Here is a 26,982-nt window from a genome sequence, read left to right on the forward strand (position 1 = left end):
AGTCGCACACAGAAGCTCACGCAGAAGCATTCTATTGGTGGTCACCCCTCTGCGCCTTTATGCAAATGTAGCTACAAACTCCTCCCCTTGTTTGTGTGCGGCAGAATGCGCAGGGGCAGAGGCGCCCGCTCTCAGCGTCTGTACACACTGTATTACCAATTGGTGCCTCCTTACATACTGCCATCGGTGGCACCATCCAAACTTGCCCCAGCTCTATGGCAGGAGAAGCTTCTCCGCCTGACCCCTGTTGGGAAGGTGTGTGTACAGGTGCGCTGGTACGGAGGAGTTATGTACACACCAGTGGAGGTCTCAGCACTAAGGACAGGACAGCTGCGTAACCACTGGGATGGGTTAGTTAGAGATAGGTGATGTACAGAGACACACTTACTGTGATACACTGGGCTTGTATGGAGCGAAGTTAGGGTGGAGCGCGGTGTGGTACAGCTTACCAGCCGGTGGGTATGCAGCTCTAGCGGGTAGTGGTGCAGGATGCTGGAACAGTATAGTACAAGTCTCTAATGGAGCTAAGGGCTCGATTCAGACCCGCTCGCTAGATGCGTTCGCACGTAGCCAAAGTATGCAAATCCCGCGATCGCACAGCAAGGAATTATCACGCCCACTATGTCTTGGCGTGCGATCGCTGTGTGTTTGCAGATTCCCACCAGCCTGTCTTAAGATGCCCACTTTCCCTTCGCAATACATGTCATCTCCAATAAGTGTATGCAACAGTCTGTAACATCGAGTACCATCGGAAGCGTACGCAGCACTTGTGGCTGACCATACCCTACCGCAAGCACTGCGAGTGCTGCTGTGTGTAATTCAGCCATGTGACGTGTACTATGATGCTGCATCATAATTATGCACGCCTTTGAAATGGCGTTAAGACGCTCAGACACGCCTTCGTTTGCACCACCACTCCCCAATTTCCACCGACCAACCCGTCACCACCCACAAATGCCGCCTCATCCTGTCACTCGAGATGGCGAGGCGTCTATGCCCAAGGGCTGATCGCTTTGCGATCGCATGGACTGGTTCGGGCATGCGCACTGGGATGCGTACACATGCGCACATTGCAAAAATCGGCAGGCTGCGTGCGAATGCATCCTAGCGAGCGGGTCTGATTCGAAGCCATAAGTTCCCTATGTCACTCTTACACAGTGAACAAGATTGCGCCGTGCGAGCGCAGTACAGACCTCGGTGGCCATCTTGGAACAAAAAATAAAGCCTCCTTGGAGGAACAAAATGGAGTCAGTGCAGCAACACTTTCCTCTATCAACAACCACGGCCTCCTTCACCCGCGGCCGTGCGCCTGTGAATGCAGCCGCTTGGTGCAGTAACACGCCGGCGACACTCTCATAACGCGCCCACTGAACGGACCATCTTTGGGCGCATTTCTAGCCACTGCCCTGGAACGCCCATCAGTTTTACACAACATACTCGATGTTGTCTGTCTTCATCGCAACAGCGCCTATGTGCGTACTCTCTGTGTAACGCATGCGCTGTAGTTTTTTTTTTTTAAATGTGCACATGCGCAGTTGCAATCGCTCACCTACATAAACGTCGGCATTAGGTGCGGACTGTAAAGCTCTGAGACAGCGCTAAGTAGGGAAAATATTTCGGTTTTACATCACGATCTTAAATATGTGACGTGCGCATACATTTGGGACAAAAACACATTGGAACGCACTGATCCGCACAACCTTAATATAATTGGTGACCGTCTCAGCGAAAGTCGCTCATTTTGTCTCAGAAAGCCATCGGTGGTGGCGAAAAGTTCGGGGCGAGACATCACAACATGGGGTAATTACCATTCCTGCTTTATTATAATAAATGGTCCATTTGTAAATGACCTCCCCAAAATAACTATGTATTTATATATTTATAGTATATATTTATAGACAACAGAATATTTGTGAAATTTGGGAATGTCCCCATTTAATCAGCTGAACACGTTGTCTCTATGTAGACCTGAGACCCCTGGTGATTAGCAGGGTGGCCCGTCCTCCTGACAAAGGGCCGTTTTGTTGTAGTTGTTATAGTTGTCGGAATATGTAGCGTTGTAATTCTGGAAGCAGAGGGCGGCCAGCCGGTCACACTCGCAGGTCTGTCTGGCGCATCCATTCAGTTTCTTATTATCTGTGGGGAAGAAATTACAATTGTAAGGAGAGGGTCCTTTACTTCTTATAGTACCTTCAAGTTGAGATTATCATGTGAGGGTTGGGGGGATTATTGTATTTCTAGTTCATGCTGCCAGAGGCGAGTGAGACACTGAGAAAGGGATTACGGCTCTGTGGGACCTGATTATTATGTTAGTCCTGTGAGACACTGAGAAAGGGATTACGGCACTGTGGGACCTGATTGTTATGCTAGTCCTGTGAGACACTGAGAAAGGGATTACGGCACTGTGGGACCTGATTGTTATGTTAGTCCTGTGAGACACTGAGAAAGGGATTACGGCACTGTGGGACCTGATTATTATGTTAGTCCTGTGAGACACTGAGAAAGGGATTACGGCACTGTGGGACCTGATTGTTATGTTAGTCCTGTGAGACACTGAGAAAGGGATTACGGCACTGTGGGACCTGATTGTTATGTTAGTCCTGTGAGACACTGAGAAAGGGATTACGGCACTGTGGGACCTGATTGTTATGTTAGTCCTGTGAGACACTGAGAAAGGGATTACGGCACTGTGGGACCTGATTATTATGTTAGTCCTGTGAGACACTGAGAAAGGGATTACGGCACTGTGGGACCTGATTATTATGTTAGTCCTGTGAGACACTGAGAAAGGGATTACGGCACTGTGGGACCTGATTGTTATGTTAGTCCTGTGAGACACTGAGAAAGGGATTACGGCACTGTGGGACCTGATTGTTATGTTAGTCCTGTGAGACAATGAGAAAGGGATTACGGCACTGTGGGACCTGATTGTTATGTTAGTCCTGTGAGACAATGAGAAAGGGATTACGACACTGTGGGACCTGATTGTTATGTTAGTCCTGTGATACACTGAGAAAGGGATTACGGCACTGTGGGACCTGATTGTTATGTTAGTCCTGTGAGACACTGAGAAAGGGATTACGGCACTGTGGGACCTGATTATTATGTTAGTCCTGTGAGACACTGAGAAAGGGATTACGGCACTGTGGGACCTGATTATTATGTTAGTCCTGTGAGACACTGAGAAAGGGATTACGGCACTGTGGGACCTGATTATTATGTTAGTCCTGTGAGACACTGAGAAAGGGATTACGGCACTGTGGGACCTGATTGTTATGTTAGCCCGGTGAGACACTGAGAAAGGGATTACGGCACTGTGGGACCTGATTGTTATGTTAGTCCTGTGAGACACTGAGAAAGGGATTACGGCACTGTGGGACCTGATTGTTATGTTAGTCCTGTGAGACACTGAGAAAGGGATTACGGCACTGTGGGACCTGATTGTTATGTTAGTCCTGTGAGACACTGAGAAAGGGATTACGGCACTGTGGGACCTGATTGTTATGTTAGTCCTGTGAGACACTGAGAAAGGGATTACGGCACTGTGGGACCTGATTATTATGTTAGTCCTGTGAGACACTGAGAAAGGGATTACGGCACTGTGGGACCTGATTATTATGTTAGTCCTGTGAGACACTGAGAAAGGGATTACGGCACTGTGGGACCTGATTGTTATGTTAGTCCTATGTATTGTTATGTGAGAGGCATGTACGGGGTCGGTAGCTGGAAGGAAGCACTGGTCCTTCTATTGCCATTTTGGAGGCATTTGGGTAATACTGCAAATCCTGGGCCTGATTCAGACCCGGACGCTATTTGCGGACGGTCGTTCTTAAAAAGGGGCCGGATATTTAAATTGAGCGCTCGCTCTTTGCGGTGTGTTGACGCCTCTATGTCTGAGCGAGCGTCCGAAAAATGCGCTCGCTATTTTGTAAAGACGCCCCTTTGCCGTTCGCATCACACGTCATCTCCGTACGTCATACGTCATTTATTAGATTAATCGGGAACATCGAAAGGCATCTGATTTAACCACTGTGCATGATAGGATGATAGGATTTACTTCCTGCAATCATTGCGAGCAGTTCAGACTAAAAGACAACCAAGTGACGTGGTCGATGACGCTCCTTTACTAATTATGCACACACATTAAACTCCGTTTTGACCGTTTGGCACGCCTGCGTTCGGATCTCCACCCCCCCGTTTTTAAGCACCTTCCCCTGTTACCACCCACAAACGGTTCATTCTGTCACTCAAATTAGCAGCCCCTCGCTGTTTTACGAGCGCACGATTTCCGACCGCAATGACTGGTTTGCACATGCGCATTACGACCCATATGCATGCGCAGTTGTGCGAACATCGCTCAGAGCGAACGAGCGGCCGCTTACGATCGGCTCTGAATCAGGGCCCCTGTTTGTGTTGCCATTTTTCATTGCTTCACATCTCTCCCCTCTATTTTTTATTTTAGTAACTTTATTTTAGTAATTCCTGCACCTACTCTCACACACTTCTCTTTATATTGCACTGTTATTTATTTTACCTGTATTTTTGAACATATAACTACACTGTCTCTATATCACACAACCTCCACTCCAGTCTTCATCCCCCTTATTCCCTCATCCACAGCATGACCACCTTCACTTCAGCCACCCCCCTTATTCAGTGACCACATAATCATCTACTCTACCTACTGTTTCCCCTCCGGGATGCAGTCAGGATACTGGCGTGCGCTATCCAGCCCACTGATTTCCCAACACTGACAGCCCGACATGGGAATAAAGATAGGCGTCGAAATCCCGACGCCTATCACTAGCCACACTACGGAATCCCGGCACGCGGCATACCGAACAGTGGTAAGCTGGGTATTTTAGCGTCTAGCCGCTCGGGGGGGGGAAGGGTTAGGTTTAGGGACCCCCGGGGAACTTTGGGTTAAGTACCCCCCTGGAGGGTTAGGGTAGAGAAAGGGGGGTTAGGGTTAGGCACCACTGGAGGGGGTTAGGGTTGGGGTCAGGCACCCCCCTGGGAGGGTTTCGGTTTAGGCACTAACGGGAGGAGGTTAGGGTTAGGCACTAGGGGGGGAGGTTAGGGTTAGGCACTAGGGGAGGAGGTTAGGGTTAGGCACTAAGGGGGAGGTTAGGGTTAGGCACTAGGGGGGAGGTTAGGGTTAGGCACTAGGGGGGAGCTTAGGGATAGGCACTATGGGGATTGTAAGGGTTAGGCACTAGGGGGAGGTTAGGGTTAGGCACTAGGGGGAGGTTAGGGTTAGGCACTAGGGGGGAGGTTAGTGTTAGGCACTAGGGGGGAGGTTAGGGTTAGGCACTACGGGGGAGCTTAGGGTTAGGCACTACGGGGGAGCTTAGGGTTAGGCACTACGGGGGAGCTTAGGGTTAGGCACTAGGGGGAGGTTAGGCACTAGGGGGGAGGTTAGGGTTAGGCACTAGGGAGGAGGTTAGGGTAAGGCACTAGGGGGGAGGTTAGGGTTAGGCACTAAGGGGGAGGTTAGGGTTAGGTACTAGGGGGGAGGTTAGGGTTAGGCACTAGGGGGGAGGTTAGGGTTAGGCACTAGGGGAGGAGGTTAGGGTTAGGCACTAAGGGGGAGGTTAGGGTTAGGCACTAGGGGGGAGGTTAGGGTTAGGCACTAGGGAGGGGCTTAGGGTTAGGCACTAGGGGGGGGCTTAGGGTTAGGCACTAGGGGGATGTTAGGGTTAGGCACTAGGGGGAGGTTAGGGTTAGGCACTAGGGGGAGGTTAGGGTTAGGCACTAGGGGGAGGTTAGGGTTAGGCACTAGGGGGAGGTTAGGGTTAGGCACTAGGGGGGAGGTTAGTGTTAGGCACTAGGGGGGAGGTTAGGGTTAGGCACTACGGGGGAGCTTAGGGTTAGGCACTAGGGGGAGGTTAGGGTTAGGCACTAGGGGGGAGGTTAGGGTTAGGCACTAGGGAGGAGGATAGGGTAAGGCACTAGGGGGGAGGTTAGGGTTAGGCACTAGGGGGGAGCTTAGGGTTAGGTACTAGAGGGGAGGTTAGGGTTAGGCACTAGGGGGGAGGTTAGGGTTAGGCACTAGGGGAGGAGGTTAGGGTTAGGCACTAAGGGGGAGGTTAGGGTTAGGCACTAGGGGGGAGGTTAGGGTTAGGCACTAGGGGGGAGCTTAGGGTTAGGCACTAGGGGGGGGCTTAGGGTTAGGCACTAGGGGGATGTTAGGGTTAGGCACTAGGGGGAGGTTAGGGTTAGGCACTAGGGGGAGGTTAGGGTTAGGCACTAGGGGGGAGGTTAGTGTTAGGCACTAGGGGGGAGGTTAGGGTTAGGCACTAGGGGGGAGCTTAGGGTTAGGCACTAGGGGGAGGTTAGGGTTAGGCACTAGGGGGGAGGTTAGGGTTAGGCACTAGGGAGGAGGTTAGGGTAAGGCACTAGGGGGGAGGTTAGGGTTAGGCACTAGGGGGGAGCTTAGGGTTAGGTACTAGGGGGGAGGTTAGGGTTAGGCACTAGGGGGGAGGTTAGGGTTAGGTACTAGGGGGGAGGTTAGGGTTAGGCACTAGGGGGGAGCTTAGGCTTAGGCACTAGGGGGGAGGTTAGGGTTAGGCACTAGGGGGGGAGGTTAGGGTTAGGCACTAGGAGGGAGGTTAGGGTTAGACACTAGGGGGGGAGGTTAGGGTTAGACACTAGGGAGGAGGTTAGGCTTAGGCACTAGGGGGGAGGTTAGGCTTAGGCACTAGGGGGGAGGTTAGGGTTAGGCACTATGGGGGGAGGTTAGGGTTAGACACTAGGGGGGGAGGTTAGGCTTAGGCACTAGGGGGAGCTTAGGGTTAGGCACTAGGGGGGAGCTTAGGGTTAGGCACTAGGGGGAGGAGGTCAGGGTTAGGCACTAGGGGGGAGGTTAGGGTTAGGCACTAGGGGGGAGCTTAGGGTTAGGTACTAGGGGGGAGGTTAGGGTTAGGCACTAGGGGGGAGGTTAGGGTTAGGCACTAGGGGAGGAGGTTAGGGTTAGGCACTAGGGGGGAGGTTAGGGTTAGGCACTAGGGGAGGAGGTTAGGGTTAGGCACTAAGGGGGAGGTTAGGGTTAGGCACTAGGGGGGAGGTTAGGGTTAGGCACTAGGGGGGAGCTTAGGGTTAGGCACTAGGGGGGGAGCTTAGGGTTAGGCACTAGGGGGAGGTTAGGGTTAGGCACTAGGGGGGAGGTTAGGGTTAGGCACTGGGGGGGAGCTTAGGGTTAGGCACTAGGGGGAGGTTAGGGTTAGGCACTAGGGGGGAGGTTAGGGTTAGGCACTAGGGGGAGGTTAGGGTTAGGCACTAGGGAGGAGGTTAGGGTTAGGCACTAGGGGGGAGCTTAGGGTTAGGCACTAGGGGGAGGTTAGGGTTAGGCACTAGGGAGGAGGTTAGGGTAAGGCACTAGGGGGGAGGTTAGGGTTAGGCACTAGGGGGGAGCTTAGGGTTAGGCACTAGGGGGGAGGTTAGGGTTAGGCACTAGGGGGGAGGTTAGGGTTAGGCACTAGGGGAGGAGGTCAGGGTTAGGCACTAGGGGGGAGGTTAGGGTTAGGCACTAGGGGGGAGCTTAGGGTTAGGTACTAGGGGGGAGGTTAGGGTTAGGCACTAGGGGGGAGGTTAGGGTTAGGCACTAGGGGGGAGGTTAGGTTTAGGCACTAGGGGGGATGTTAGGGTTAGGCACTAGGGGGGAGGTTAGGGTTAGGCACTAGGGGGAGGTTAGGTTTAGGCACTAGGGGGAGGTTAGGTTTAGGCACTAGGAGGGAGGTTAGGGTTAGGCACTAGGGGGAAGGTTAGGCACTAGGGAGGAGGTTAGGCTTAGGTACTAGGGGGGAGGTTAGGGTTAGGCACTAGGGGGGGAGGTTAGGGTTAGGCACTAGGGGGGGAGGTTAGGGTTAGACACTAGGGGGGGAGGTTAGGGTTAGACACTAGGGAGGAGGTTAGGGTTAGACACTAGGGGGGGAGGTTAGGCTTAGGCACTAGGGGGGAGGTTAGGGTTAGGCACTAGGGGGGAGGTTAGGGTTAGGCACTAGGGGGGGAGGTTAGGGTTAGACACTGGGGGGGAGGTTAGGGTTAGACACTAGGGAGGAGGTTAGGCTTAGGCACTAGGGGGGAGGTTAGGCTTAGGCACTAGGGGGGAGGTTAGGGTTAGGCACCAGGGGGGGAGGTTAGGGTTAGGCACTAGGAGGGGAGGCTAGGGTTAGGCACTAGGGGGGAGGTTAGGGTTAGGCACTAGGGAGGAGGTTAGGGTTAGGCACTAGGGGGGTTAGGGTTAGGCACTAACGGGAGGTTAGGGTTAGGCACCACTAAGGGAGGGTTAGGGTTGGGGGGGGAAGGGGAGGGTTAGGACACTTACCAGCCCCAGTCAGGAATTACTGTAGGTCTGGCAGTGTTCCGCTGTCGGTATTTGATCGCCGGCATTAAGTACCAATTCCTCCCCCCCTATCCTCCCCCTCTAGTCTCCTGCACTTGCTGTTCCCCCTTTCGTCTCTCCTCAGTCTCCCTTCCAGCCCTCTGCTTCTATCCCCCACCATCCTGTTCCCCCACTCTCAGCCACCTCCCTCCCTCCATGGCCTTGCTACCCCACCTCTAAGCCCCACTCCCTCCTGTCTCTGCCGGTCACCTCCAGGGCTGGCCAAGAGAAATCCTGGGCCTGTGTACACCAACATCCAGTGACCCGAGGATCCAACTCGGGTAGCTTGCAGGGTTGGGCACAGATCATTCCCGTGTCACCCTGCAGTGTAAATGGCGTTATTCCGGTCACAATGACCCAGGTTGTGCCGCATGCTACCTAATTGGCCAGCTTCAGTGGCGCTTGGAGATTACATCATCTCCAAGTGTCCACTGCAAGGCCGGAAGAGCCGGGTCACTGCAGACCCAGCTCCGGTGTGAACGGTGCCGACCAGAGCATACCCCGGGTTGGCGCCACAGTGTAATAAGGGTCTGTCCCGGGTCTGATCCAGGTTTGAAATGTGTTCCATATCCCTGGTCAGACCCGGGACCTTGGTGTAACAGGGGTATTACAGACAAAAGTGAAATAGCTTCAACTTTAATTTATACATTTCTCATGTAAATAACACATAAATAAAATGCAATTTCTGTTATAGAGGTAGATGAACAAAGAACTTAATTTTGATATAATATCTGGGGTGTGATGCACTAACATCTCGCAGCACTTACTGCCGGACATCGCCTCCCTGCTGATCGCATATGCACTAACATCTCGCAGTACTTACCGCCGGACACTGCCTCCCTGCTGATCACATATGCACTAACATCTCGCAGTGCTTACCGCCGGACAGCACCTCACCGCTGATCGCATATGCACTAACGTCTCGCAGTACTTACCGCCGGACACTGCCTCCCTGCTGATCGCATATGCACTAACACCTCGCAGTACTTACCGCCGGACACCGCCTCCCTGCTGATCGCATATGCACTAACATCTCGCAGTACTTACCGCCGGACACCGCCTCCCTGCTGATCGCATATGCACTAACGTCTCGCAGTACTTACCGCCGGACACTGCCTCCCTGCTGATCGCATATGCACTAACACCTCGCAGTACTTACCGCCGGACACCGCCTCCCTGCTGATCGCATATGCACTAACATCTCGCAGTACTTACCGCCGGACACCGCCTCCCTGCTGATCGCATATGCACTAACGTCTCGCAGTACTTACCGCCGGACACCGCCTCCCTGCTGATCACATATGCACTAACATCTCGCAGTACTTACCGCCGGACACCGCCTCCCTGCTGATCGCATATGCACTAACATCTCGCAGTACTTACCGCCGGACACTGCCTCCCTGCTGATCGCATATGCACTAACATCTCGCAGTGCTTACCGCCGGACAGCACCTCACCGCTGATCGCATATGCACTAACGTCTCGCAGTACTTACCGCCGGACACCGCCTCCCTGCTGATCGCATATGCACTAACACCTCGCAGTACTTACCGCCGGACACCGCCTCCCTGCTGATCGCATATGCACTAACATCTCGCAGTACTTACCGCCGGACACCGCCTCCCTGCTGATCACATATGCACTAACATCTCGCAGTACTTACCGCCGGACACCGCCTCCCTGCTGATCGCATATGCACTAACGTCTCGCAGTACTTACCGCCGGACACCGCCTCCCTGCTGATCACATATGCACTAACATCTCGCAGTACTTACCGCCGGACACCGCCTCCCTGCTGATCGCATATGCACTAACATCTCGCAGTACTTACCGCCGGACACCGCCTCCCTGCTGATCGCATATGCACTAACATCTCGCAGTACTTACCGCCGGACACTGCCTCCCTGCTGATCGCATATGCACTAACATCTCGCAGTGCTTACCGCCGGACAGCACCTCACCGCTGATCGCATATGCACTAACGTCTCGCAGTACTTACCGCCGGACACCGCCTCCCTGCTGATCGCATATGCACTAACACCTCGCAGTACTTACCGCCGGACACCGCCTCCCTGCTGATCGCATATGCACTAACATCTCGCAGTACTTACCGCCGGACACCGCCTCCCTGCTGATCACATATGCACTAACATCTCGCAGTGCTTACCGCCGGACAGCACCTCACCGCTGATCGCATATGCACTAACATCTCACAGTACTTACCGCCGGACACCGCCTCCCTGCTGATCACATATGCACTAACATCTCGCAGTACTTACCGCCGGACACCGCCTCCCTGCTGATCACATATGCACTAACGTCTCGCAGTACTTACCGCCGGACACCGCCTCCCTGCTGATCGCATATGCACTAACACCTCGCAGTACTTACCGCCGGACACTGCCTCCCTGCTGATCGCATATGCACTAACATCTCGCAGTGCTTACCGCCGGACAGCACCTCACCGCTGATCGCATATGCACTAACGTCTCGCAGTACTTACCGCCGGACACCGCCTCCCTGCTGATCGCATATGCACTAACACCTCGCAGTACTTACCGCCGGACACGCCTCCCTGCTGATCGCATATGCACTAACATCTCGCAGTACTTACCGCCGGACACCGCCTCCCTGCTGATCACATATGCACTAACATCTCGCAGTACTTACCGCCGGACACCGCCTCCCTGCTGATCGCATATGCACTAACGTCTCGCAGTACTTACCGCCGGACACCGCCTCCCTGCTGATCACATATGCACTAACATCTCGCAGTACTTACCGCCGGACACCGCCTCCCTGCTGATCGCATATGCACTAACATCTCGCAGTACTTACCGCCGGACACCGCCTCCCTGCTGATCGCATATGCACTAACATCTCGCAGTACTTACCGCCGGACACTGCCTCCCTGCTGATCGCATATGCACTAACATCTCGCAGTGCTTACCGCCGGACAGCACCTCACCGCTGATCGCATATGCACTAACGTCTCGCAGTACTTACCGCCGGACACCGCCTCCCTGCTGATCGCATATGCACTAACACCTCGCAGTACTTACCGCCGGACACCGCCTCCCTGCTGATCGCATATGCACTAACATCTCGCAGTACTTACCGCCGGACACCGCCTCCCTGCTGATCACATATGCACTAACATCTCGCAGTGCTTACCGCCGGACAGCACCTCACCGCTGATCGCATATGCACTAACGTCTCGCAGTACTTACCGCCGGACACCGCCTCCCTGCTGATCACATATGCACTAACATCTCGCAGTACTTACCGCCGGACACCGCCTCCCTGCTGATCACATATGCACTAACGTCTCGCAGTACTTACCGCCGGACACCGCCTCCCTGCTGATCGCATATGCACTAACATATGTGGTCAGCAGCACAAAGGGCAGCTCTTCCGATAAGATCCGTCCTTTGCCATCTGCCCTGCGCCATGGACATCCGGGTTTATGACCTGGGAGTCTGTCTGCGCATGTGCAGAATGACGCGGCAGCCGCGGGGCATGCTGGGAGGCATCCGATCGGATCCCTCATAGCAGCGCGATGCTGTAGAAGCCCATAGGCTTCTATAGGGTTACCCTTCGCATTGGTGCCCGGCCGCCAGGAGATTGCTGCCTACGGAAAATGCGGTAAACAGGGGTTTTACCGCATTTTCCGTTTAGTGCATCCCGGCCCTGGTCATTTTAAAACATACGCATTCCGCAGCATATATCCTAACCCGCTGCTCCATGCTCCTAACTCACTGACTACCCCATCTGTGTCACCCCTGTCTGTCTGACCCTCCCCTTTAGAATGTGAGCTCTCACGAGCAGGGCCCTCGTTCCCTCACGTGCTTCTCCTTCCCTTACTTATACAAATCATTTACTGCTAACTCCCCAAACGGCACCTAACACTTGGTTGCTGAGGCCCTGCTGCTTATTTAGGTGTTACGATCGCTAATACAGCAATGTGTATAAATCATGTCTTTGTCCTGCATTGTTTGTACTGTTAATAAAGTTTTTTCTTGTGTGCTCTTTTGTTTATGTACTATGTAAGGCGCTGCGGAAGCCTTGTGGCGCCATATAAATAAAGGATAATAATAATAATAATCTCTAGATTTAAAAACACAACAATTTGTAACCCAATATAAGGACGTTTATTGTGTACAGTTAGGTCCAACCTTTTAGCAGCCTATATCATATTATCTACACATATATATTATCTGTGCACACTGGGCCTGATTCAGAGCCGCTTGCAAAAAGCGCTCGCTCGCTCTGAATCAGGGCGGTCGTTTTTTTTTAAAAGCCGGCCTCCTGGCCGCTTGCTAAGCTGTGGGTGACCATCGGACTTGAGATGAGACCCTTGTGGTAGGGTCTTGTCTGCCGCAAGCCACCATGAGCTTGCGCAATGCACAACCATCGACCCGCTTGCGAGCGCATAGCGCTTGCGAGCGGGTCTGAATCAGGCCCACTGATCGCAAGCTCTACAGGCTCTCCCCCCAGCACCTGATTGATCGTTATTACCGCATGTAATGTCCTCGTTGCTGCAGGAGTACTTGTAGTGCACCATGTGAGGGTAACAGCCCATGCTGGACACCTTTCCGTAGCAGCAATCATGCTCGTGGCAGCACCTGGCAGAGGACACGGAACGTTTTCTATTAGAACCACAAAATGGGATATAATTTATTACACATGGCGACATAAAACACTATGGCCGGATGCATCTCCAATGTTTGAGCTGCCTGCATCGCAAAACTCAGTGCACGCATGCACCACGTATCTGTACGCATCGCAATGCGCATGTGCGAACCAGTGCATGCGATCGCCCCTTGTGCATAGACAGCTCACTAGAGTAACAGGAGAAGGTGTTTGTGGGTGGGCACAGGGGTTAATCGCTGGAAACGTCGGAGTGGTTGTGTGAATGCAGGCGTGCCTGAGTATCTTAGCGCCGTTTCAGAGGCGTGCATAATTAAGATGCAGCGTCAGAGTACAAATCACATGGTTGTTTACACACTGAAGCGCTCGCAGTGCTTGCGGCAGGGTATGGTGAGCCACAAGTGCTATGTTCGCTTCCGATGGTACTCGATGTTACCGATGGTTGCATACGCATCCTGGCGATGATGTGCATAAGTGGGCATCTTAAGACAGGCTGATGGGCGTCTGCATACACACCACGATTGCACGACATAGCGGGCGTACTAATGCCTTGCTGTGCGATCGTGGATTTGCATACTTTCGCTGCGTGCAAATGCGTCGAGCGAGCGGGTCTGAATCGAGCCCAGTGGGTGGGACAGGCTTACAGATGCACAGACTTGTGACTTAGTCGCGCTGATTGTCGCGTTAGCATATGAAAGTACAATTCCGGGACCGCAGGGAAAAAGTGGCCGCAGAATCAGGCCCTAATAACGTTAACCCTCCCATCAAATAACACAAAAACATATCACTGTCACAGGCAGCACATTTTGTGTATGTTAGATCATTCCAAAAGATACCAAAGAAAGGAAAGATAAAGATATGTCTGTTATATGGCGCACAATGGAAATTATAAAAATTAATCTTTATTAGGTATGTGTTAAAATGCCCCGTTTATGGGACATAACCAGCGAAATAGAGGTTAAAAATAGAAAAACATAAATGTCACATGAATTGAGAATTGTGAAAAATAAAATCAAAGAATACCCTTACTGTGTGACCTGATTCTTATTCCTTAAATCAATGTGTTTATGAAACTCTGGGTTGAATTGTTATTATATCTTTGTGTTCATATAGGAGCCTTATTATTATCAATATCTGTCTAACTGCCGCTCCTTATTCTGTGTTCATTATTATTCCCCCTATGTAGTCACCATCTGTGGCTCTCCTCATCATTTATATTGTATGTGCCTCAGAGTATCTGTGGGGATTGATACAAAATAATATTGCTAGCTGTAGGGTTAATAATAGGTATTCATATTGTTTTTTTGTGTCTGTTAAACCAGGTGGATAATATTATTATTCCGTTCTTTATGCTATATTATAGCTTCACATTAATCACCCTTGAGAAATATGAAATTACCCAGTGTTCTTTAATAAAACGACTGCAGTCTCTATAGTCTACAACATTGCATGAATTTGCCTTTCATATACACTGCAATATGCTGCATGAATCCCACTGTAGATGCATTCAGTCTCCCCAGTTGGCTATTGTGACACAATGGCCCTCATTCAGACCCGCTCGCAAGCGGGTCGATGGTGGGGCACTGCGCACGCGCGTGCCGGGTGCGTGTGCAAGCCCCGTAGTGAGTGAGAAATTCACTCGCTCCGGGTCTCGCTACAAACGGGGCGGCTGTCGATGTTGATCGACAGCTCGCCCCGTTTTGGAGGGGGGGTGGCTGGACAAACGGAGGCGATTGAGCAGGAAGCTCACTGGGGCTTGCGGCAGATGAGACCCTACCACACGGGTCTCGTCGCAAGCCCGATGGTCGAGATAATCACGACCATCACCTTGCCGCTCGCACAAGCTGTGGGTGGTCACCCACAGCTTAGCGAGCGGCCAGGAGGCCAGCTTTTTGCGAGCGCCTCTGAGTGAGGTCCAATGTGTCTATTACAAGGAACAATATGGATACATTGTTACGCATGGCAGACATTGGATAATGCCAGAGTTTCTTCAGCACTACATGTCCTATTGCCGGACGAGTTATCACTGTGTAATCCTATCAATCATGACAAGTTGATATTACAACATTTATAAGGATTTAAACATATGAGGAACACACAGCAGGCGTGCCGACGCGCGTTTCGCTGTTTAGGTTTATCAACGCAAGACACAAAAAACAATATGAATACCTATTAACCTTAGCAATATTATTTTGTATCAATCCCCATACATATTCTGATGACAACTACAATATAAATGGTGAGGAGAGCCACAGATGGTGACTACATAGGGGGAATAATAATGAATACAGAATAAGGAGCGGCAGTTAGACAGATATTGATAATAATAAGGTTCCTATATGAGCACAAAGATATCATTATTTCATATTGACATATTATAATGGGAGTCTAAATTCTCGCGTCCCTCGCGGCCAATTTCGAAATCCCGCGGGGATTCAATTAAAAAAACAGTGGGCGCGGGGTTTTCATCGCTGAAAACCACGCGCCGCATAATTTAAAAAAAAAAAAAAAAAAAGTCACTTACCTGCCCGGGTCTCCGCGGCTCCCAGCAGCCTCCCCTCTCTCTTCTTACTGGAGAGGGGGCTGCTGGGAGTCCCGGGGGCTGATAGGAGGAGCAAGGGCTGCTGGGAGCTGTAGTTCTCCCAGCGCCCATTCCGGGGGGGCCACACACACCGCATCGGGGGTCACACACACACTCATGCACACATACACACACAGTCACTCATACACACATACATACAGCACACACTGACATGCTCACCCTGCTGCAGAAGAGCCGGCTCCCGACGCTGGATGCAGAAGAAGATGAGAAGATAGCGCTTCGGAAGGTGAGTAATTAAGGACTAATTAAGCTAATTGGACACCTCCAATTGCTTAATTAGTCCTTTGGGGAGGGGGGGGTGTCAGAGCAAGTACACGTGATTTTACCTAAGAACATTGATATCTGGAAAAATCAGGCTTGCTCAGGAGGTGCGCAAAAAAAAACCCTCCTGGCGCGTGTTTAAAAAAAAAACATGCACCTAATAGAATAGCAAAAAACCCGCACCTGCAGGAAATAACTCGCAGGTGCAGGTTTTTGTCTTTTCTCGCAGCCTATTGAATATGCCCCTATATCTACAGTCACTGTTACAACTGACGTGAACGAGATACCAAGCGTGAGAAAAAGGGGCTCCAGGCCCTAGAGAAGTCCATGGCCTTTTGCTCCCCCCATGAACATTTTTATTCCAACGCCCCTGTGTGTCAGGAGAACAGGCTCAGACCAGTGGTCGGGGAACAGGGATAAATTACCCCACATGGGGTAAAAATGAAATTCCTGGGGGTAATGGACGGACAGCCGGGCGTGTATATGAATCATTTTATAATATAGACTGATTCCTATGTATGCCCGGCTGTGCCGCAGGGAGGCTCTAAGCAGGACCCTCGCTGAGATGTTATTACCAGCGGGCGCCCGGCTCCTTCCCTGCAGCGCCACGTTAGCCGGAGGCTGGAGTTCTCATCTGAACTCCAGCTTCCGCCTCTCTCCATGCGCACTATGACGTCTCTCCCATAGTTCCGAGGAGCAGCTGGCCGGACAGGACGGTGGCGGATGCAGGAGCGGGGATTAAGGTGAGTGGTTTTTTTTTTGTTTTTTGGTACAAGCGGCACTACAGGGGCATTATATGGGGGCACTACTACAGGGGCATTATATGGGGGCACTACTACAGGAGTATTATATGGGGGCACTACTACAGGAGTATTATATGGGGGACTACTACAGCGGCATTATATGGGGGCACTACTACAGGAGCATTATATGGGGGCACTACTACAGGAGTATTATATGGGGGACTACTACAGGGGCATTATATGGGGGCATTACTACAGGAGCATTATATGGGGGCACTACTACAGGAGTATTATATGGGAGCACTACTACAGGGGCATTATATGGGGGCACTACTATAGGAGTATTATATGGGGGACTACTACAGGGGCATTATATGGGGGCACTACTAGAGGGGCATAACTATGGGGGCACTACTGCAGGGGCACTATATGGGGGCACTACTATATGATTTCTTTCCTTTCAAATCCAGGGGGTAAAAAAGTTCCCTGACCCCTGATCTAGGCGCACTGGGAAATCTTTCCTGATGTCAGAAATGGATTAATAGGAAAAGAAAATGATTTAACCAATGAGGTAAGAGAGTGAAACATCTGGTTGTGTAATGTCTCTTATTCTGATCTTTGTTATATAAGTGGATGGTTTCCTGACTACCAGACATTCTGTACTCACCAGTCGGTGTCATCTACCGGCTGGCCGCTCCCGCCAAGACCACAGTAGCAACCGTATAATGAATATGAAAGAAAAGCATCTCTCCCGGTCGTATAACGTATCATCGCCCCGAACTGTATAAGGTTACCATACGTTTCCCACGCACATGCTATATATGGAGAGAAGGGTCAGTTCCTGTGTACAGTGTAAATGACACATCAAGCATCTCAGAAAAGGGCAGAGGGTGTGGGAGGATGTCCTTCAGAGGAAGGCGAGAGCTAGAAGAAGAGATTATGCAGCGATTCGTGGATAAAGTCAGCTCAATTATAATAATAATACAAGTATTTATTACTCATATGCTACAGGAGTGGATACATGCAGAGGTACCCTGATCAGATCCATGTGAAGAAGTGGATAACATTGTATACGGTCCATTTGGCTACCATTCAGATACATTCATTGATTCATTTTTTAAATTGTACACAAGTTCGAGGTGTGATGTTTCCTCGATTCCATAACTAAATACAAATATCTGGTGGACTACCACCTTAAATTTTCTGTTCCGACACCTCGCAATCTTTTTCCATTCTGTACTATTGATACCCCTGATGAAGTCTCATGTGGAGACAAAACGCGTAGGGTACAAGAAGCTATAATATCCGTTATTGAGGAGTTGAATGGCAAAACCCTTCTGTTAGGGGCGAAAATCATTTTTAACCTCAGGATTGGAACAATTGTACAGCTAGGATGGGCACGGGATGCCAGTGCTTGGAATGCCGGCAGTCAGAATTTCGATGCCGGCATCCCGACAGGGTTAGGATACCGACACCTATCGGTAGGTATCCTAACCCTCCCCCTCTACCTACCCTAACCCTCCCTCCCCATTGCCTGAACCTAACCACCCCCCTAGTGCCTAAACCTAACCCTCTCCCTAGTGCTTAACCCTTCCCCAGTGCCTAACCCTTCCCCTAGTGCCTAACCCTCCCCCTAGTGCCTAACCCCTAACTCTCCCCCTAGTGCCTAACCCCTAACTCTCCCCCTAGTGCCTAACCCCTAACTCTCCCCCTAGTGCCTAACCCTAACCGTTCCCCTAGTGGCTAAGCCTAACCCCTAACTCTCCCCTTAGTGCCTAACCCCTAACTCTCCCCCTAGTGCCTAACCCCTAACTCTCCCCCTAGTGCCTAACCCTTCCCCTAGTGGCTAAGCCTAACCCCTAACTCTCCCCTTAGTGCCTAACCCCTAACTCTCCCCCTAGTGCCTAACCACTAACTCTCCCCCTAGTGCCTAAGCCTAATCCTCCCCCTAGTGCCTAAGTTTAACTCTAACCCTCCCCCCTTAGTGCCTAACCCTTCCCCTAGTGCCTAACCCTAACCGTTCCCCTAGTGCAGTGTTGGCTAACCTTGACACTCCAGCTGTTATGGAACTACATAACCCAGCATGCACTGCTACAGTTTTGCTATTAGGGCATGCTAAAACTGTGGCAGGGCATGCTGGGATATATAGTTCCACAACAGCTGGAGTGTCAAGGTTAGCCAACACTGCCCTAGTGCCTAACCCCTAACTCTCCCCCTAGTGCCTAACCCTAATCCTCCCCCTAGTGCCTAAGCTTAACCCTAAGCCTCTCCCCTTAGTGCCTAACCCTCCCCCTAGTGCCTAACCCTAACCGTTCCCCTAGTGCCTAACCATAACTCTCCCCCTAGTGCCTAACCCTAACCCTCCCCTAGTTCATAACACTAACCCTCCCCCTAGAGCCTAACTCCTAACTCTCCCCCTAGTGCCTAACTCTAACCCTCCCCTAGTGCATAACACTAACCCTCCCCCTAGAGCCTAACTCCTAACTCTCCCCCTAGTGCCTAATCCTAACTCTCCCACTAGTGCCTAACACTAACCGTCCCCCTAGTGCCTAACCCCTAACTCTCCCCCTAGTGCCTAACACTAACCCTCCCCCTAGAGCCTAACCCCTAACTCTCCCCCTAGTGCCTAACACTAACCCTCCCCCTAGAGCCTAACCCCTAACTCTCCCCCTAGTGCCTAACCCTAACCCTCCCCCTAGTGCCTAACCCTAACCCTCCCCCTTAGTGCCTAACCCTAACTCTCCCCCTAGTGCCTAACCCTCCCCCTAGTGCCTAACCCTAACCCTCCCCCTTAGTGCCTAACCCTCCCCCTAGTGCCTAACCCTAACCCTCCCCCTTAGTGCCTAACCCTAACACTCCCCCTAGTGCCTAACCCTAACCCCTCCCCTTAGTGCCTAACCCTAACCCTCCCCCTTAGTGCCTAACCCTAACTCTCCCCCTAGTGCCTAACCCTAACCCTCCCCCTAGTGCCTAACCCTAACCCTCCCCCTTAGTGCCTAACCCTAACTCTCCCCCTAGTGCCTAACCCTAACCCTCCCCCTAGTGCCTAACCCTAACCCTCCCCCTTAGTGCCTAACCCTCCCCCTAGTGCCTAACCCTAACCCTCCCACTTAGTGCCTAACCCTCCCCCTAGTGCCTAACACTCCCCCTAGTGTCTAACCCTAGGATTTAAACTACATCCCCCTTAAAAGGTTATTTTGATTTGGGCTATTGGGGAAAGTATCAGTGTCTTATTGGTAGGTGGTGGACTGTGACCCATTGTTCTTTTTGTAGGGTCTTTTTGGAATCCCTGGCTGGTGAAGATTGTAGCTTCCAAGGCAATTGGACTGATTGGGATGATGGTTTTTATTTACAGCTTCATGGACTCACCTGAGCAGAGGAGGAGGATGAGCAGAGAGGACGCCATGTTCCACCAGTAGCAGGAGATAGGAGGATGCTGCTGGACCAAGAATGAGAGATGACATTGTTATAGTAGAATGCAGCTATGGGCGCTGCCGGTCTGTATGATGTTCTGGCACATTGGGTGGCTGGGGAAATCTTTATCAGAGATTTGCACATCTGCAAGTTCCCCACACGGATCAGGTACTCACTAGAGAACAGCTAATGATTCATTCTATTTTATGAAGAGGAATACTTAAGGTCTGATTACGGGTTAGGCTGCAGGGTGAAGGTTAGGGTTAGGCTGCAGGGGGGGAGGTTAGGGTTAGGCTGCGTGGCGGAGGTTAGAGTCAGGTTGCAGTGGGGGAGGTTAGGGTCAGGTTGCAGGGAGGGAGGTTAGGGTTAGGCTGCGTGGCGGAGGTTAGGGTTAGGCTGTGGGTGAGAGGTTAGGGTTAGGCTGCGGGGGTATATTAGGGTTAGGCTGTGGGGGGAGGTTAAGGTTAGGCTGCGGGGGTGAGGTTAGGGTTAGGCTGCGGGGGTATATTAGGGTTAGGCTGTGGGGAGAGGTTAGGGTTAGGCTGCGTGGGGGAGGTTAGGGTTAGGCTGCGGGGGTAGATTAGGGTTAGGTTTTGGGGAGAGGTTAGGGTTAGGCTGTGGGGAGAGGTTAGGGTTAGGCTGTTGGGGGGGAGATTAAGGTTAGTCTGTGGGGAGAGGTTATGGTTAGGCTGTGGGGAGAGGTTAGGGTTAGGCTGTGGGGGGGAGATTAGGGTTAGTCTGTGAGGAGAGGTTAGGGTTAGGCTGCGGGGGGGAGATTAGGGTTAGGCTGTGGGGGGAGGTTAGGGTTAGGCCGTGGGGAGAGGTTAGGGTTAGGCTGGGGGGAGAGATTAGGGTTAGGCTGTGGGCAGAGGTTAGGGTTAGGCTGCGGGGGGAGGTTAGGGTTAGGCTGCAGGGTGGTTAGGGCTAGGCTGCAGGGGGGGAGGTTAGGGTTAGGCTGTGGGGAGAGGTTAGGGTTAGGCTGTGGGGGGGAGATTAGGGTTAGTCTGTGAGGAGAGGTTAGGGTTAGGCTGGCGGGGGGGAGATTAGGGTTAGGCTGTGGGGGGAGGTTAGGGTTAGGCCGTGGGGAGAGGTTAGGGTTAGGCTGGGGGGAGAGATTAGGGTTAGGCTGTGGGCAGAGGTTAGGGTTAGGCTGCGGGGGGAGGTTAGGGTTAGGCTGCAGGGGGGGAGGTTAGGGTTAGGCTGCGTGGCGGAGGTTAGAGTCAGGCTGCAGGGTGGTTAGGGCTAGGCTGCAGGGGGGGAGGTTAGGGTTAGGCTGCATGGTGGAGGTTAGAGTCAGGCTGCAGGGTGAAGGTTAGGGTTAGGCTGCAGGGGGGGTTAGGGTTAGGCTGCGTGGCGGAGGTTAGAGTCAGGCTGCAGGGTGAAGGTTAGGGTGCAGGGGGGGAGGTTAGGGTTAGGCTGCTGGGGGGGATATTAGGGTTAGGCTGTGGGGAGAGGTTAGGGTTAGGCTGTGGGGGGAGGTTAGGGTTAGGCTGCGGGGGGGAGGTTAGGGTTAGGCTGCGGGGGTATATTAGGGTTAGGTTGTGGGGGGAGATTAGGGTTAGGCTGCGGGGTGAGGGTAGGGTTAGGCTGTGGGGGTAGATTAGGGTTAGGTTGTGGAGAGAGGTTAGGGTTAGGCTGTGGGGGAGGAGATTAGGGTTAGGCTGCAGAGTGGAGGTTAGGGTTAGGCTGGGGGGGGGATTAGGGTTAGGCTGTGGGCAGAGGTTAGGGTTAGGCTGCGTGGCAGAGGTTAGAGTCAGGCTGCAGGGTGGTTAGGGCTAGGCTGCAGGGGGGGAGGTTAGGGTTAGGCTGAATGGTGGAGGTTAGAGTCAGGCTGCAGGGTGAAGGTTAGGGTTAGGCTGCAGGGGGGGTTAGGGTTAGGCTGTGTGGCGGAGGTTAGAGTCAGGCTGCAGGGTGAAGGTTAGGGTGCAGGGGGGGAGGTTAGGGTTAGGCTGCTGGGGGGGGATATTAGGGTTAGGCTGTGGGGAGAGGTTAGGGTTAGGCTGCGGGGGTATATTAGGGTTAGGTTGTGGGGAGAGGTTAGGGTTAGGCTGCGGGGTGAGGTTAGGGTTAGGCTGTGGGGGTAGATTAGGGTTAGGTTGTGGAGAGAGGTTAGGGTTAGGCTGTGTGGGAGAGGTTAGGGTTAGGCTGTGGGGAGAGGTTAGGGTTAGGCTGCAGGGGAGGAGATTAGGGTTAGGCTGCGGGGTGGAGGTTAGGGTTAGGCTGCGGGGGGAGGTTAGGGTTAGGCTGTGGGGGGGGGAGATTAGGGTTAGGCTGTGGGCAGAGGTTAGGGTTAGGCTGCGGGGGGGGGAGGTTAGGGTTAGCCTGTGGGGAGAGGTTAGGGTTAGACTGCTGAGGGGAGGTTAGGGTTAGGCTGTGGGAGTAGATTAGGGTTAGGCTGCAAGGGGGAGATTAGGGTTAGGCTGCGGGGAGGAGATTACAGTTAGGCTGCGGGGGGGAGATTATGGTTAGGCTGCAGGGGGGAGATTAGGGTTAGGCTGTGGGGGGGAGATTAGGGTTAGGCTGCAGGGGGGAGATTCGGGTTAGGATGCGGGGGGGAGATTAGGGTTAGGCTGCAGGGGGGAGGTTAGGGTTAGGCTGCGGGTGGGGGGAGATTACGGTTAGGCTGCAGGGGGGAGATTAGGGTTAGGCTGCAGGGGGGAGATTAGGGATAGGCTGTGGGGGGGAGATTGGGGTTAGGCTGTGGGGGGGGAGATTAGGGTTAGGCTGCGGGGGGAGATTAGGGTTAGGCTGCGGGGGGAGATTAGGGTTAGGCTGCAGAGGGGATAATAGGGTTAGGCTGCGAGGGGGGATTACGGTTAGGCTGTGGGGGGGAGATTAGGGTTAGGCTGCGGAGGGGAGATTAGGGTTAGTCTAAAGGGGGGAGATTAGGGTTAGGCTACAGGGGGATTAGGGTTAGGCTACAGGGGGTAGATTAGCGTTAGGCTACGGGGGGATTAGGTTTAGGCTGTGGGGGTAGATTATGGTTAGGCTGCGGGGGGAGATTAGGTTTAGGCTACAGGGGGAGATTAGGGTTAGGCTACGGGGTGGATTAGGGTTAGGCTGTGGGGGGGAGATTAGGGTTAGGCTGCGGGGGAGGGGAAGATTAGGGTTAGGCTGCGGGAGAGGGGGATATTAGGGTTAGGCTGCGGGGGAGGGGAAGATTAGGGTTAGGCTGCGGGAGAGGGGGAGATTAGGGTTAGGCTGTGGGGGGGAGATTAGGGTTAGGTTGCAGGGGGAGGGGGAGATTAGGATTAGGCTTCAGGAGGAGGGGGAGATTAGAGTTAGGCTGCGGGGGAGGGGAAGTTTAGGGTTAGGTTGCGGGAGAGGGGGAGATTAGGGTTAGGCTGCAGGGGGGAGATTAGGGATAGGCTGTGGGGGGGAGATTGGGGTTAGGCTGTGGGGGGGGAGATTAGGGTTAGGCTGCGGGGAGAGATTAGGGTTAGGCTGCGGGGGGAGATTAGGGTTAGGCTGCAGAGGGGAGATTAGGGTTAGTCTAAAGGGGGGAGATTAGGGTTAGGCTACAGGGGGGATTAGGGTTAGGCTACAGGGGGTAGATTAGCGTTAGGCTACGGGGGGATTAGGTTTAGGCTGTGGGGGTAGATTATGGTTAGGCTGCGGGGGGAGATTAGGTTTAGGCTACAGGGGGAGATTAGGGTTAGGCTACGGGGTGGATTAGGGTTAGGCTGTGGGGGGGAGATTAGGGTTAGGCTGCGGGGGAGGGGAAGATTAGGGTTAGGCTGCGGGAGAGGGGGATATTAGGGTTAGGCTGCGGGGGAGGGGAAGATTAGGGTTAGGCTGCGGGAGAGGGGGAGATTAGGGTTAGGCTGTGGGGGGGAGATTAGGGTTAGGTTGCAGGGGGAGGGGGAGATTAGGATTAGGCTTCAGGAGGAGGGGGAGATTAGAGTTAGGCTGCGGGGGAGGGGAAGTTTAGGGTTAGGTTGCGGGAGAGGGGGAGATTAGGGTTAGGCTGCAGGGGGGAGATTAGGGATAGGCTGTGGGGGGGAGATTGGGGTTAGGCTGTGGGGGGGGAGATTAGGGTTAGGCTGCGGGGAGAGATTAGGGTTAGGCTGCGGGGGGAGATTAGGGTTAGGCTGCAGAGGGGATAATAGGGTTAGGCTGCGAGGGGGGATTACGGTTAGGCTGTGGGGGGGAGATTAGGGTTAGGCTGCAGAGGGGAGATTAGGGTTAGTCTAAAGGGGGGAGATTAGGGTTAGGCTACAGGGGGGATTAGGGTTAGGCTACAGGGGGTAGATTAGCGTTAGGCTACGGGGGGATTAGGTTTAGGCTGTGGGGGTAGATTATGGTTAGGCTGCGGGGGGAGATTAGGTTTAGGCTACAGGGGGAGATTAGGGTTAGGCTACGGGGTGGATTAGGGTTAGGCTGTGGGGGGGAGATTAGGGTTAGGCTGCGGGGGAGGGGAAGATTAGGGTTAGGCTGTGGGAGAGGGGGATATTAGGGTTAGGCTGCGGGGGAGGGGAAGATTAGGGTTAGGCTGCGGGAGAGGGGGAGATTAGGGTTAGGCTGTGGGGGGGAGATTAGGGTTAGGTTGCAGGGGGAGGGGGAGATTAGGGTTAGGCTTCAGGAGGAGGGGGAGATTAGAGTTAGGCTGCGGGGGAGGGGAAGTTTAGGGTTAGGTTGCGGGGGAGGGGGAGATTAGGGTTAGGCTGCAGGAGGAGGGGGAGATTAGGGTTAGGCTGCGGGGGAGGGGAAGTTTAGGGTTAGGTTGCGGGAGAGGGGGAGATTAGGGTTAGGCTGCAGGGGGAGGGGGAGATTAGGGTTAGGATGCGGAGGGGAAGGGGCTAAGGTTTGCACTGAATCTGGATTTTTTTATTATTCTTTTTTTCATTAAGCAGAGAACTTTATAAAATAAGGCTACTGACCTCTTTTCACTTGGGGGAACCTAACGGCGGAACTGGAAGCTCAAACCGCTCATGTTCAGTGGAACAGAATGGGAGGCCCAGGGTGATCATAGTCATTTACTGTATTATCGTTTTGAAACCTGAAATAATGCATTGCTAATCCTGGCAAGATTTAGGGTAGATTTACTAAAGTGAAAGTTTTTAGAAGTGGAGATGTTGCCCATAGCAACCAATCAGATTCTAGCTATTATCTTCTACAAGGTTCTAGATAAATGATTAGTAGAGACTGATTGGTTGCTATGGGCAACATCTCTTCTAAAAATTCTCACGTTAGTAAATATACCCCTTAGTTACACAAATGTAACCACTAAAACAATCTGCGCTCCTTATTATGTCACAAACTAGCATTTAGGGTCAACACAGTCCTAGGGTTATATTTACTAAAGGGCGATTTTAATCTATATAAAGTCGATCAACATCTACTGTATGTTGTGTTTTTGGGGCTAAGTTACACATTTACTAACAGACAATTTTTCATTTCTTTTTTTAAGTATTAGTAAATGTGAGATTTAGCCCCCAAAACACAACATAAATGTTGACTTAAAATCAATTAAAATAAATTAAAATCGACCTTTAGCATGTACAGAGTCACTACAAGGGGTACATTTACCAATCAGATTCTAGCTATTATCTTCTAGAAGGTGCTAGTTAAGTGTTAAGTAGAATCTGGTTGCTATGGGCAACATCACTTCTAAAACTCACTTCTAAAAACTCTCACTTTAGTAAATTTACCCCCTACAGTCAAGATATAACACGGTTAGCATGGAAAACCGATCAATCTCTTCCTAAAAGGTATATTGATTCTTTAGAGTAACAAGGACACAATTTATTATATTTTAGATGTAATGTAACAAAGTACAGGGTGTTGGATATAATAATAAAATAAAAAAAAACATGACAAATGACATTCAGAATTGCAGATAGTGTCATAAACAGAAAGGATAAAAGATGACAGAGAAACAACACTTACACAGTACAATCTCTGTGCAGGCGAAAGAGGGAACAAAATGGATCGTTCTTCAATTCGAGCAAATCCCCAAATACGTCTAATTGCCATTTGCAGGGTATATAAACATTTCCCACTGGGCGGGGCCTCAGGGGGGCGGGGCAGATGCTAATGTGTGGGAGGACATTTCCACTAGGTGTCAGTTAGATTTGGGGGTCTATTTACTAAGCAGTGTTAGGAGACAGAGTGAAAAGTGATAAGAAAGTGATAAGGTGCCAGCCAATCAGCTCCCAACTGTCATCTCACAGCCTGTGTTTGAAAAATGACAGCTGGGAGCTGATTGGCTGGCACCTTATCACTGTCTTATCACTTTTCACTCTGTCTCCTAACACTGCTTAGTAAATAGACCCCTTGGTCACAAATAGTCCAAAACATTTTTCTCTCTATAACTTTCCTCTGATGTCTCACATAGACATAACTCTGCCATTGGTACATCGGGCACGGCCACCTGCACATTTTAATAAATTTTTTTAATTTTGTGGCATTAATACGACTATTGTGGAAGATCTGTGATTGCTGTAAATTCCCAAAATGTCAGTAATTTTGTCCTGTTTTACTGGAGGGCAGCAACAATATATACAGTTATTTATAAACAGTTATTTATATGGCGCACATATTCCCCAGCGCTGTACCAAAAATATATCAGTCACTCACATAGGTACCTGTGCCAGAGGAGCTTACAATCTATGTTCCCTACCACAGGGACACACACATAGGGCCTGATTCAGAGCCGGACGCTATTAGCGTTTGCTCGTTCAGAAAAAGGGGTTGGCTATTCAAATGAACCATTCGCTCTTTGCGGCCTGTTGCCGCCTCTATGTCTGAACGAGCGAACAAAACTTGCGGACGTTTATTTGAAAAATACGCCCCCTGGCCGCTCGCATCCTACGTCATGTCCGCTATTTATTAGATTAATCGAGTACATCGTACAGCGTATGAACTGCTCCCTATTCTTGTGGTTGGTTTTTGCTACCACTATATTGCGAGCAGTTCTGACTATAAAA

At 51.7% G+C, this 26,982-nt stretch overlaps 1 protein-coding gene across 2 annotated transcripts; it reads right to left on the bottom strand.

Annotated features, from left to right (window-relative positions):
* Positions 1-1,855: 1,855 nt before the first annotated feature.
* On the bottom strand, positions 1,856-25,995 carry LOC148431152 (acidic phospholipase A2 PLA-1-like). Of its 2 annotated transcripts, none has more exons than XM_088466299.1 (5): positions 25,943-25,995; positions 20,009-20,075; positions 17,307-17,454; positions 12,902-13,008; positions 1,856-2,136 (listed from the first exon to the last, which is right to left on the bottom strand). In XM_088466299.1, the coding sequence occupies exons 2-5, from the start codon at positions 20,043-20,045 to the stop codon at positions 1,985-1,987; spliced, it is 444 nt and encodes a 147-aa protein (XP_088322425.1). In that variant the 5' UTR covers positions 20,046-20,075; positions 25,943-25,995; the 3' UTR covers positions 1,856-1,984. The 2 variants fall into 2 exon arrangements, with proteins under 2 accessions (XP_088322425.1, XP_088322426.1); XM_088466300.1 differs by having other exon boundaries at positions 20,009-20,078.
* Between the last annotated feature and the right edge of the window lie 987 nt (positions 25,996-26,982).

The sequence above is a fragment of the Taudactylus pleione genome, unplaced genomic scaffold (genome assembly GCF_031769625.1).
Source record: "Taudactylus pleione unplaced genomic scaffold, aTauple2 ptg002751l, whole genome shotgun sequence".
In the NCBI taxonomy this organism is placed as follows: Eukaryota; Metazoa; Chordata; class Amphibia; order Anura; family Myobatrachidae; genus Taudactylus; species Taudactylus pleione.